This window comes from Abramis brama (genome assembly GCF_963993115.1).
Source record: "Abramis brama genome assembly, chromosome: 18".
NCBI classification, from domain to species: Eukaryota; Metazoa; Chordata; class Actinopteri; order Cypriniformes; family Leuciscidae; genus Abramis; species Abramis brama.
Genome location: NC_139980.1, coordinates 13,976,169 through 13,989,636, shown reverse-complemented (window position 1 = coordinate 13,989,636; position 13,468 = coordinate 13,976,169). Strand labels below are relative to the sequence as shown.

At 38.1% G+C, this 13,468-nt stretch overlaps 1 protein-coding gene across 4 annotated transcripts in view; it reads left to right on the top strand.

The window, feature by feature from the left end:
* The window catches only part of trappc8 (trafficking protein particle complex subunit 8), a 67,396-nt gene that overhangs the window by 7,765 nt on the left and 46,163 nt on the right, over positions 1–13,468 (top strand). For all 4 annotated transcript variants that reach the window (XM_084092033.1, XM_084092032.1, XM_084092031.1 and 1 more), the window contains 8 exons: positions 4,961–5,050; positions 5,554–5,728; positions 8,706–8,859; positions 10,525–10,609; positions 10,718–10,968; positions 11,648–11,763; positions 11,846–11,996; positions 12,128–12,228. In XM_084092033.1, the coding sequence (XP_083948159.1) occupies positions 4,961–5,050; positions 5,554–5,728; positions 8,706–8,859; positions 10,525–10,609; positions 10,718–10,968; positions 11,648–11,763; positions 11,846–11,996; positions 12,128–12,228 (1,123 nt within the window). The remainder of the gene's footprint in view (positions 1–4,960; positions 5,051–5,553; positions 5,729–8,705; positions 8,860–10,524; positions 10,610–10,717; positions 10,969–11,647; positions 11,764–11,845; positions 11,997–12,127; positions 12,229–13,468) is intronic.

Here is a 13,468-nt window from a genome sequence, read left to right as displayed (position 1 = left end):
CCACCATAATAATATGAACAGGTGGTAAGCTAGAAAGCCACATGATGAATCATTGTTCATTGTAAGTGGCTTGTGTATTAAACTTGGCTAATACTCATAAATAGACTTTCACAGGGTCATGCACACAAAGACAAAACACAATCTGGGAAACACTCGGCACTAAAATAATGCAATAATCATTATAACTGAATAACAGAAAATGTAGCGCTAAACACCCTATTGTACATTACTGATACTAAAAAGGAGAAGAACCTATAAAGTATTTATATAAAATATAATCATATATTGTGAGTCATTCAAAGATTTCTGGGAATGCCCTTTTACAGTTAGTTTTCCAACTGCAAATACAGAAAAGTTGTGACTTTGTAAAATGCAATAAAATCAAGGATCTGTGATTTTTGTTAATTCTCTTTAACCTTTATTTAAAGTCCCCCTGTGGTGGAAATCAAGGTTTTAATGTTGTTTATATGTCCATGTGGTGCTTTTAATATGCTTTAAGACAAATGTGTAAATTCACAAGTCAACACCATTGCTGAGTATTTTCTCCTTGAAACTGCAGTGAATCAAAAGCCCTATTCGGACGTTTTTTGTTTCTCATAGGGTCGTAAGGTATTTTCATCATTTACAGGGGCTAGTCTGTGATTTTCGTAAATTCACGTTTTGAGATAAGATACAGTACAGACAATAATTTTAACTAGTGCGTATATCTTCCTATTCTTAAACAGGAGATTTAAATAATCAAACAATAAATAGGACATTAGGCTATTTTCCTATTATTAAATTAAATATGAATTTATTCGTATTGTTCCAAGCATATGACATTTTATTTACAGCAGACAATCATGCGACTGACCACATAAGCAGCGCGCTCCCGGGTTCATAGGATCACAAAACTCGCTCCTTCACCGTGAATAAATCACCATTCGAATGCATGAGTTTTATCACTGAGGTGCCATGCAAATTTATTTTTACAGACGTCCACGTGAGAAACAATTACCGTCCGAATAGGGCTAAAGACAGTCTCAAAAACGCGGTTTGAAATCGCTGGTGTTTCTGACGTCACAAACTACCTTGTAACCAATCAGGACAACGAGTGGATCTCTGACCTACTGTGAGTGAACACTTTGAAAATCTTTTCTTTGTACTTTTGTCAGTTAAATAAAGGTTAAAGAGAATTAACAATCACAGATTCTTTATTTTATTGCATTTTACAAAATGTCATTTCTGGATTTGGGTTTGTATGTTAATTCATAGTTTTTACTTTCAAAAAACAAATTTGACAGTATTTTAAAGTGAAATTTCATATAATATTAAAACATTTACAGATTTTCATTGTATATGGCAAGGTTAACTTGCATATATATACTTTCTGTACACATTACATATATTTTTACATTCTATCAATACACTAATGCTCTCAGACAAGTTAGCTGAATATTATTTAAACTTTTGGATTTAGAATATGCAAAACATTTTCAAAAATGCCTTGTGGTTTTTCTGAACCTAGTAAGAAGCTTATATAATAGACGTGTTTAATGTTATGTTCATGAGACACCAATCAGACACCAGGACATTTTATATTTTAAATTTATATTATTATTTATGGAAATTAGTTATAATATTTTATAGTTACATTAACACAATGTCTTCTTAGCAGGAGGCTTCAATGGGATACACAGCATTACTGCAGGGGGTGTGCTAATTATTGTTTAAAAACAAATTAAAATGTTCATTATGCAAAAATACATTAAACCACAGCTAAAGTTCAGCCGAAGTTCAGCTAAATGTTTAATTGTCCAGGCCATATTTTAACAGTTTACACAGTTTGCAACAGGGGGTCCCTATAAAACCATCAGGGGGTTCTTGCACTGGTAAAAGTTAAAAGCTCCTGTTTTAAAGCACACCCACACACACGCACACACACACACACGCACACACGGAGATTACTGTATGGAGATACTGTATATATACAGTATCTCCGTACAGTAAATGCATATAAGTGAATACACCCATCACATTTCAGCAAACATTTTAGTATATCTTCTCAAGGGACAATACTATAGAAAAGAAACTTGGATATATTTTAGAGTAGTCAATGTGCTGCTTGTATAGCAGTATATATTTACTGTCCTATGAAAATAACTATTGTCAAAATAGTTGGCAACAAAAGTGAGTACACCCTAAGTGATGATAGTTTGTTGTTTAAAGGACAAGTTCGATATTTACACTTAAAGCCCTGTTTTCAGATCGTTTCTGATGAAATGGAACGGTTAAGATTGAAATTTGGACACATGCTGCTGGCCCGAGAATTTTCGGTTTCTGTGGTAGCACCCCCCCACCTCCACAATGGTTGCATAGGTGCACTGGAACAATCCTTCCTAAAACGCATTAAACTTTCGTTTACAAAGACATGAAACTCACCGAGTGGTCAGGGGTGTTCACTGATATGCTCACACAAAAATCGCTGCAAAAGATGCTTTCCAACAGGTTTTATCGTAGTTTTTGTCCAACTCCATTGACTTGTATTGGATGTGCTGTGAGGTACGGTATTACTCCGCCGCCGGGAACGGAAATGGGGTTGTTTGTGGGCTGGTGTGTCTATTATTCAAGCTCTCAACGGAAGAATGTACGGGTGTGAGGCGTTTGGAAAAATAGAACCACAGTTTTACAACGAATGGTAAAACACCTGTTGGAAAGCATCTTTTGCAGCGATTTTTGTCGCCAAAATTTGGTGCTTTCAGTACAATTCTCTCATACTGACCACTGGATGTTCAACATAGCATCTCATGGCAAAGAACTCTCTAAGGATTTGAGAATTAGAATGGTTGCTCTCCACAAAGATGGCCTAGGCTATAAGAAGATTGGTAACACCCTGAAACTGAGTTACAGTACAGTGGCCAGGGTCATACAGAGGTTTTCCAAGACGGGTTCCACTCAGAACAGGCCTTGTGAGGGTCAATTAAAGAAGTTGAGTCCTCGTGCTGTGCGTCAGGTGCAGAAGCTGGCTTCAAAAGACAGACGCATGAGTCCTGCCAGCATTGCTTTAGAGGTTGCAGAAGCGGAAGGTCAGCTGGTCAGTGCTCAGACCATAGGTCACACTTTGCAACAAGTCGGTTTGCATGGCCGTCGTCCAAGAAGGAAGCCTCCTCTGAAGCTGGCTCACAAGAAAACCTGCAAACAGTTTGATGAAAGCAACCTGTCCAAGAGCATGAATTACTGGAACCATGTCTGTGGCCTTATGAGATTAACTTGTTTGGCTCAGATGGTGTCCAGCATGTGTGGCGATGCCCTGGTGAGGAGTACCAAGAAAATTGTGTCTTGCCTACAGTCAAGGATGGTGGCTGTAGCATCATGGTCTGGGGCTGCATGAGTGCTGCTGGTACAGGGGAGCTGCCCTTCATTGAGGGAAACATGGATTCCATCATGTACTGCGACATTCTGAAGCAGAACATGATGCCCTCCCTTCAGAAACTTGGCCGAACGGCATGATAACGACCACAAATACACCGCCAAGATGAAAACTGGCTTGCTGAGGAAGGTGAAGGTGATGGAGAGACCAAGTATGTCTCCAGACCTCTACCCTATTGAGCACCTGTGGTGATCCTCAAGTGGAAGGTGAAACACCATGCGTCTAACAGCCAGCAGCTCCATGATGTCATTATGGAGGAGTGGAAGAGGATCCCAACAACAACCTGTCCTGTGCCGCTCTGGTGAACTCCATGCCTAGGAGGATTAAGGCAGTGCTAGATAACAATGGTGCTCACACAAAATATTGACACTTTGGACATGTTTTGACATGTTCACTTAGGGTGTACTCACTTTTGTTGCCAGCTGTTTTGACAATAATGGCTGTATGTTGAGTTATTTTCAGAGGACAGTAAATATATACTGCTATATAAGCAGCACATTGACTACTCTAAAATATAATTTTTCATTTCTATAGAATTGTCCCTTGAAAAGATATACTAAAATGTTTGCTGAAATGTGAGAGGTGTACTCACTTTTGTGATATACTGGATATATACATATATACATATATCTAAAAAAAATTAGTCTAGTTCTTCTCACTAGAAAGTTACCATTGTAATAATCAGAGCTACACTGCAAACAAGAGATGTGCTTCATTGATTATAATGTGCTAGATGGTTTGTTGTATTGTAGTGTCGACATGGTGCTTCAGCTCTACCCTCTCTGTAAAGATTCAGATAAAGAATTGATCGTGAGGCTGCCAGAGTGGAGTGCATCATGCCGTCTGCTTATTGTCATGAATGATTCAGAGAGGACCATTGATTGAGACAAAATGTCAAGGAACTGAACTAATGAATCTGGAGCATAAAAATCAGTTCATCCTCATCTTCCCTCATTGCTGGATAGACTAAAACGGGGATCATGAAATTGATCATGAATGCTGACAACCTGCTTTTCTTTAAGCAAAATTAGGTTGGATCTTAATTCTATCATTAAGGGTTTCAAAGTGATGTTAGATTTAAGGTACGAAAAGGTGAAAGATTTCCCCACACAGATTTGCCAGTGGCTTCAAGTTGACCAACAGAAAGCTGCTTGGTTTAACGTCTGTGTGAGCTGTGCTTCAGACATCGTTACACTATTGACAATAAACAATGGACCTTTTTTGCCCACAAAATTGAACTGAAATTTTGCTAATGTCACCGGACCTTTTTGCTTCGAAAGTGCCACTTGATTGAAGAGCTGAATTTACATTTTAACAAATTATTGGAAAATTATTAGGTTGTTTTCGATCTGTTATTTTGCTGTAAAAGACTCTTAAAATGTGATCTGTTAAGCTTCTATTGAATATCAAATGTCGTTTTTTCCCCCTATTCGTCCTGCCTTTCATAATGTGCTTCTCTCCTCTTCCACCTGGAGGGTTGGTCATGTGGCCTGTATTAATCTTGTTTCTGAAACAAGATAATATTTCTTTGTGTGTGTGTTTATCTTACAGCCACAACACCATGGTTTGAGACTTACCGTGAGAACTTCCTGCAGTCCATGCCGGCATCAGAGCACGAGTTCCTCAGCCACTACCTGGCCTGTATCCTTTAAAACACAGAAAAACAACTTTCTTTGCCCCTCTCCTAATAACTCGACCTCGCTTCTCTTTTTTTATGCTCGTATTCTTTCTTTACCACAAGGGACGCACTGAAATTTTGACTGTAAAAAACTTTCAATAATAAATTATTTTAATAAAGTATAAATGTAATCTAAATATAAATTAGAGTTAAGGATGTCCATTAATACAAAAAATGGTATATTACTCACCAAGGTTGCAATTATTTGATCAAAACTACAGTAAAAACTGTAATATTGTGAAATATTACATTTCACATCATTCTAATATGCCCAGTCTATCCAGATTGAGTTGGTTTCGGGCAAGAATATATATATATATATATATATATATATATTTTGTCACTCTTGTATTTAGCACTCTTCTCCTCCCCCTTTTTTTTTGTTGTATAACTTTTTTTTCTCTCAGTCTCTGTTTTGCTCTTCCCTCCATCTGTATTGTGAGAGATCTCCTGAACTCAGCTGCAGGTATGTTGGTGGTGTCGTCCCATGAGGCGGTGCCGACGGAGCAGTTTCTCAAGCTGTCCCAGGAACAGCACAGAATCCAGCACAGTGGAGAATACACCCACCCCAAATGGTTCATCCCAAACACGCTCAAATATTACGTGCTGCTTCACGATATCAGCGACGGAGACGAGCAGAGGTTTGTGTGTGTGTGTGTTCACGTCAGTCTCAAGTGTTCTCCTTGTACAGGGGTCGAAATTAACTTTATTACTTAGTAGCGCTAGTGCTCACTACTTCAAAAAGTTAGGAGCACCTGCCAAACTTTTAGAGCACCAAAACTAAAATGTTTATATATATTCTTTGCCACATACTTGTCTCAGCATTTCTTGTGCTTGGCACTCTTCCTTAATCAAGCTCTCACGCTTAAATTGTGTGAATTAGTGATGCGGTCATATCTGCTGATAATACACGGCTCAGGTGGGCAAAGTATTAAAAAATAACATTCCAATTAATAGCGGGTGGGTCGCGGAAGGATGTGAGATAAATTATTAATGTGTTCATTTTAATAAAGACACAGAGCTATCATTTCACGGTAAAACGCAACAAACGTGCATTACTTTTGGTTTCAACAACAACATATATCTCTTCAGGGAAAACCAATCAAGAAAAACATGCCTCAAGCACCTCCTAGTGGACATTATATAAAACACAAAGAAACAACGCTGTGGTAAGCGGTATTTCAAAAACGCTGTTGGACATTGTTGATATTTGAAATCAACCCAATCAAACACACCTCTCTCTTCATTGCTCCGCCTCCAAAACTCACCCTCCAATCCTAACCACCCTGCGCTGAGTCTGTCTCGAACCCCGATCTGGCGGTATGCGAGGCGAGTGCATTAACAATGCATTAACAGCACCTCCAGACAAACAATGACACTCAAACCCAGTGTTACTCACATGTGGACCCGAATCAAAGCAACCTCCGCGTCTGTCAACTTTCAAGGCCCAGAAAGGTAGTAAAGACATCGTTAAAATAGTCCATGTGACTACAGTGGGTCAAGCTTAATGTTATGAAGCGACGAGAATACTTTTTGTGCGCAAAAAACAAACAAATATAACGACAATTTATATTCAACAATTTCTTCTCTTCTGTGTCAGTGTCCTACTCTGATCACGTAGTAAACACAGTGCAGCGCTTCTGGGGTTCTACGTCAGAACGCCCGGCTCATTATTAGTTAGCTGCTGCTTCAGTATCACACACGTGTCGTGGTGCTCACTTGGTTCGTTGGTCCGTTGGGTTGTATTGCTTTCACACCTCAACCGAACCGCTCCAGAGATCATTTGTAATTGGGACAGAGACCACCATGTTCAGGCGATCTCAGACCGATTGTTTCAATAAGGATCCGAGTGTGATTGCCGTGTTCGTATATGCCTAAACGAACCGAACTAAGTGAGAAAACGCACCAGGTTCCAAAACAAAGGCTCCAAATGAGCCAGGTGTGAAAACGCCCTTAGTGTCAATAATACTTGATATCATACTATGCACAAGTTGTTTGGGCAACTTTCAACTAGAGCTCCCACATACCGGTATGATCACTATAAACTAGAGCAGCACGATTAATTGTTAAGAGATCGTGATCTTGATTCAAACACTCACACAATCTCATTCTTACATGACAACAATTCAGCCATGTCTATTAAACTTTTCACAAGAACGAACACAGCGGAACATTTAAATTAGTGTTGGCGCTGACACTGACCCAGAGAGAGCAGTTAGGTTATGAAACAGCTTCACAAACAGTCTTTTCAGCCACATGGCATCATTATTTCTGTGTTACAAATATTCATATTGTGAACTTTGCGTTGGCTTTTAAGTTCCACAGATGTCACACCTTTGACTTTTGGCTTGACCAATGAGAAAGGTGCAATTCTCAAGCAGGAAAGTTCCTTTGTTTGAAAAGCTGACTCATTTGCATGATTGGAGTAAGCTGGCAGTTTGTGTCTATTTATACTCTGATAAATATAACAAACACACACTGCATTCTATGAGAAGGTGATGTCCACCAAAGTCGGAGTCATTTAAACAAGTAATATTTTGATAGGTGACACCACCTAGATGGGGCTACATTAACTAGTAGTTATATCATTAGGCATAGGCATGCATAACACTATACAATATGAAAAGGGAAATGCATGTTCATTAATTAGACAGATTTGTCAATGGATTAGTGGAGAGAATTCCATTTCTAAGGAACTGCATGTCTGTTTCTTGTGGCCTGTACTGTTCTCTTATTGAGAACAATCAATGTCCCAAGTGTATTTGAGTGGAAAAAAAGTGTGATAATTCTCAGTGGCGAAACCAGACATCACGCAGTCTTCCTGGGTGAGGGGTTGTGTTTGATCGGTCCAGTCGTTACATATGACACGAGGGCAATTAAAAAAATATGCACAGAAATACATGCACATTCTTTCAAATAATTGGGGTTTTCTTGCTTTAGGCAGTTTTAAAATTTGTAAGTAGCTCAATTAGATTCTACTTCAATTATGTAAGCTAGAGGTCAAAGGAAACAGGAAAATAGATCTACATGCATGAAGACTGTGTTCACTCGCAATTCACCATTTATTACTGTTACTGAAATACGTTTATTACTTAAACTGCTTCTAGCTGAACTGTGCTCAGACTTAATGTTGTATAAAAAAAAATGTCCAGTGCCGAGTGAGTGCCTGCTCTTTATTCCATATGCCATTCAAAAGCCTCTGATATTCCCACGGCTTGTTCTGATTCTGCAATTAAACGAAAAGAGTTGATTAACACTGGAAACATGTATCCAACCCTGCCTCAGTGATTAAAACGAAAGTGATGTCAGGAGAAAACATTTCTGCTCTTCTTCAGTAATTGTGTACATTTAATTAGAGGAAGTAGCATGAGTAGAATAAAATGAACCTTTAAGCCAACACAAACTGCATTTGCAATGTGCTTTTCTATGAATATTGATTTCTGACATCAGCTGAGCGACAGGCATGCTTGCTTTCCGTTCCACTTACTGCATGTAGATAAGTTGCCAATCACGGTAATCGTGCGCTGCCTGCAACTTGACTGTGGGGAGAAGGATTAGGCTGTCATATATATTTATGATGGTATAGAACAACTATTAATGTCGATCTCTGTCTCTCAGGGCGGACTCAGTGTACGAGGATATGAAACAGCGGTATGGTACTCAGGGCTGCTATCTGCTCAAGATAAACTCCCGGAGCGGTAGCACTGGTGCGGACGAACAGATGCCGGACCCCTGGAGTCAGTACTTGCACAAGACCAGCGTACACAACCCTGTGAGTGCCTCAACCTCACTGCAGGCAATTAACATGCAACTCATAAACTTCTGATTATCGTCATAAAGTCTGGGCCACGTTGCATTGTTATCTGACCAAGAGCTAGAAAAGTTTTAAAGGCGTAAACCAGGTGTCCTCAACCGTGGTCTGGTTCCGGATTCCAGCTTGGTTCCAACCGGACCACTAGACTTATGACAACGGTAGCACCATTTTACCGTACATTACAGTTAGTAGTGCATCAGAACAACTGAGCGGTTCACACCACAAGCATTCAGGGTTGTTTATGGTAATAAACTCTAATATTTTTATCTAGAGCCAAACTTTGGTTATTTTAACAGTAAAAATAGATTAATACGCTAAAACACTGCCAAAAACGAGAATGCAGCAAATATAGTTTATCAGTCATATGACTCTGACCGTTCAAGCCATGTTTTTAATTCTTAATTTAACATTATTAATCAGCATGTTAAGAGCATTTCAAAATAAACAATGTTATGATTGGGAAAAATATTTGTGGATGGCAAGAAAAGACAACTTAAACTTTGAAATTACTATTTAACTTTGTTTTCTGCTCATGATGAGGGAGTTTTTAGTATTTTTCATGATGTTTGTTTTTTAGTAGATATTTATTTTAAGCAAAATATAAAAATGGTCCAGACTTCAAGAGGAAAACACTGAACCCCCATTCAGTATATTTTCTGTCACATGGCCTTCTGCCTTGCATGAAAATAATAATAGCTAAGTACAATATCTAATTGGGCTTAACTGATTAAATATTTGAATTTGTTTATAGAAACATTCTCAGCACTGCTATGCCTCTGATGGCCCAATATCTTCATCCTCGATGACTGTTTTGACTGTTTAGGATTTTTTTGGCATAAACTATGGCATAAACCTTGCAAATCCAGGGTACAAGTGATGTAATATTTTGTTATTTCTTATTAATTAATTTATTAAGTTTATTTTATGGTCCATGGTGGAAGAACACTTAAATATTTTATTATATTACTAAATGAAATATTATACATAATGTACACTTTTATAGTGTTCTTCCACCATGGTCCTTAAAATTAGTAATTAAATGTTATGAATTTTTTATTGTTATGATTAAATTATAATTATATATATTTTTTATAATTAAATATTTTCTTTTTAAACATTTACTTAAAAGTATCTTTTTAAGTAGTAATCATTTAAAAATACATTCTCATTACCTTTTTAACAATTTGTTTTTAAATAATGTTTTATTTCAAAACGATTTATTTATTTTAATTTTATATTTTAATAATGATTTAATTGCTTTTTCATAAATTTTCATCAAACCCCAATTTGGGAAATCCTGCTATAATATAATACTTTTATTTGCTATAATTTCCTCTAATGAATTATCTCAGTCTTTATTTTTTTATAAATGTATCTGAAAGCAGTGTGGTGAAACTATTGGTGAATGTAAAATCAATTTTGATTGCTATGTTAACTGTTTTACAATATTGAAGTTAGAGAGTTATCTGAAAAATGCATGATGTAATGATTAAAATTGTTCTTAGTTTTTGTGGAAAAATGTGTTGCCCTAATGGAATTAATGTTGTGTGACTATGATGGATTTGAAAAATTGAATTTGTTCTGCCAAATGAAATGTTCCCGAACCCTGGTGATGTTTAACAGGAGCTTTATGAAGAATGTGCAGTGAATAATGCGGTTGAAAACAACATCGGTGCAGAGGAAGATGGTCTTGATCCTTCAGTTAGAGGTTAGTCCATTCCAACTGAATCCCATTACCAGGGATTTTGGTTATAAACCTCATATTGATGAGAAACGTTGGTCTAATGTTAATTAGATGTTCCACTCATGTTTACAGACACAGACAGCATCTCAGAGACTCATCCTCTGCAGCTGGACCAGCCCACTGATGCCGGTTACCCTAGCAACAACCCTGTAAACAGCGTGGATGTGACGAAGGCCAGCTTGACCTCTCACTCCACCCCGACCCCTCGAGGAACCTGCCTGACCCTCAATGACCACGACCACATCCGGCAGTTTATCCAGGAGTTCACTTTCAGAGGATTACTGCCGCACATCGAGAAAAACATACGGCAACTAAATGACCAGGTACATAAACGCACACAAATGATATGTTAGATTTAATTAATCTCAAGTCTCTGTATTGATTGACTTTGATTTTCTTCTCAGGTATTTGTGTAAATTTAGACTATATTTGGTGGAAATACCAAGTTTGAGGTCTGTAAGATCTGGGTTTTTTTTTTTAAGAAGTTTCCTACACTCACTAAAGCTGCATTTATTTGATCAAAAATACAGTAAAATATTGAGAAATAGTATTACAATTTAAAATAACTTTTCTATTTTAATATATTTTAAAATTTATTAAACTTCTTCTTCTTCTTATTCTTCTTCAAAACAATTATGTTCCTATGATATTTCATGAATAGAAAGTTGGGGAAAAAACCTGCATTTATTTTGAATTAAAAATCTTTTTTAACATTATAAATGTCTTTACTGACACCCAAAATGAATTTGCTGGTTTTTTTTAATATGCACATTTTGGCTGAATTCTTACAGAATAAATCAGTTTTCATACTTTCAAAATAAATCTAATAGGCTTAAATTACCCAAGAGTACAAGCCGAGGATCTGTTAATATTTATAACTTTTGACAGTAATGCAAATATACTGTTCCAATTTTATTAATCTTTTTATATTTCTGAAAGTTCTACACAGCTTTTGAGCTTTTCTTTCATCTTGCCTTCATTTTTCTTTATTTCCCATTCTAGCTTGTCTCGAGAAAAGGTCTGAGCCGATCTCTTTTCTCCGCCACTAAGAAGTTGTTTGGTGGAGGGAAGGTCCCAGAGAAGAGTATTGCTGAGCTAAAGAACACTGCAGGGCTGCTGTAAGCGACCTGAAGTACGAATTTAAACGATTGTGTTGTTCTTTTATACATCTCATCTGATCATTGACCCTTGTGATATCAGCTATCCCTCAGAGGCTCCAGAGCTTCAGATCAGGAAGATGGCTGACCTCTGCTTCCTAGTTCAGCACTATGAGCTGGCCTACAACTGCTACCACACTGCCAAGAAGGACTTCCTCTCCGACCAGGCCATGCTGTATGCCGCGGGATCGCTGGTGAGACGCACACCAAGCTGCTGCTCGAAAAAAGCTCCACAGATAGGGACACTGACATTGTTTCTGTGGTTATAGAGTAACACTGTCTGCACATGCCTCAGAGTGATTGCCTGGTGTCTCTGTCTTTACAGGAGATGGCTGCTGTCGCCGCATTTCTGCAGAGCGGGGCACCGAGGCCGTACCCTGCACACTACATGGACACGGCCATTCAGACCTACAGAGACGTGTGCAAGTAAGAAATACTTGGTCTTAGGCATGTTAGTATTTTCACCAAAAAATGGTTTTAAGCCTTTTGCTGTAGTGTGTCAGTGGGAAATATTAGTTTACATTTCTAACTGAGACAGACTAAATCAAGAACTTTTTACTTCCTGCTTTGCTACTGGTCGGACGCTTTTGCCTACTGCTCCGCACTTTGCTCTATCGCTTTCGTTATTATTACATTTTATCACCTAATTTTAACTTCAGTGAATCAGCACAGTGCTCAGAACGCTTGGATTACTATAAAAAAGCAGAATTAGTTTCATTCCTTCAGAATTCACTGAAGCTTACATTCCGAGGAAGAGAAAACTGAACTGCTTACATTCCGGCGGAAGAGAAAACATTCACAAGGATAAGAGAAAATGCGTCCTTTTGATTCTACTTGCTGTACTAACTGCCAAAAACTTTTACAAAGGATTACAGTTCTTGAAACAAAGCTAATGGTAGGATCAAACCAGACGGAACCCACAACAGAGTTTCATCATGGACAAATACAGCGCACAGCCGGTGAGTGTCATGAATTTAATGCTCCTCAACAGAACATACCTAGTGCAGAGAAACAAGCCGATCGACCTACAAACCGTTGGTACAAAGAGGGGGCAAAACCCAAAAATAGAGGCATTAGACTCTCTCAGGCAAAAATAGTTTCATCTACACCATACACAGCTACAAGGATTACAAACACTGGTCGTCTTCCACAACCTATTCATCTTAAGAACAGATTTGAAGTATTATTGAATGAGGAATGCTCAAATTTGTTAAATGTGGATGAACACAGACAGCCAGGAGCTCACTCTGATACTAACAGGCGCTCAAGGTCAAGCAGACAGCGGCACTCAGCTCAGAGCGCAGCCGAGGTCAAAACATTGATAGTTGGGGACTCTACGATCAGAGATATCAGCTCGAAAGATACAACTACATGCTGCCTTCCACAAGCAACAACCTCTGACGTAAACAGAGAAATAACAAACATTGATGAAACATAAGACTGCAAATCGACTCATCGTTCATGTGGGGAAGAATGATATCCATAAAGAGCAGTCAGAACAGCTTAAGAAGGATTTCAATGAACTTTTTGAAACACTCAAAAGACTGAAAGTACAAACGTTCATCAGTGGACCACTTCCAGCTAGAGGAAGTAACAGGTTCTCACGGTTGCTTGGGCTTAATTCATGGCTGCAAAAAACCTGTAATATAAAAGGAGTGAACTTCAT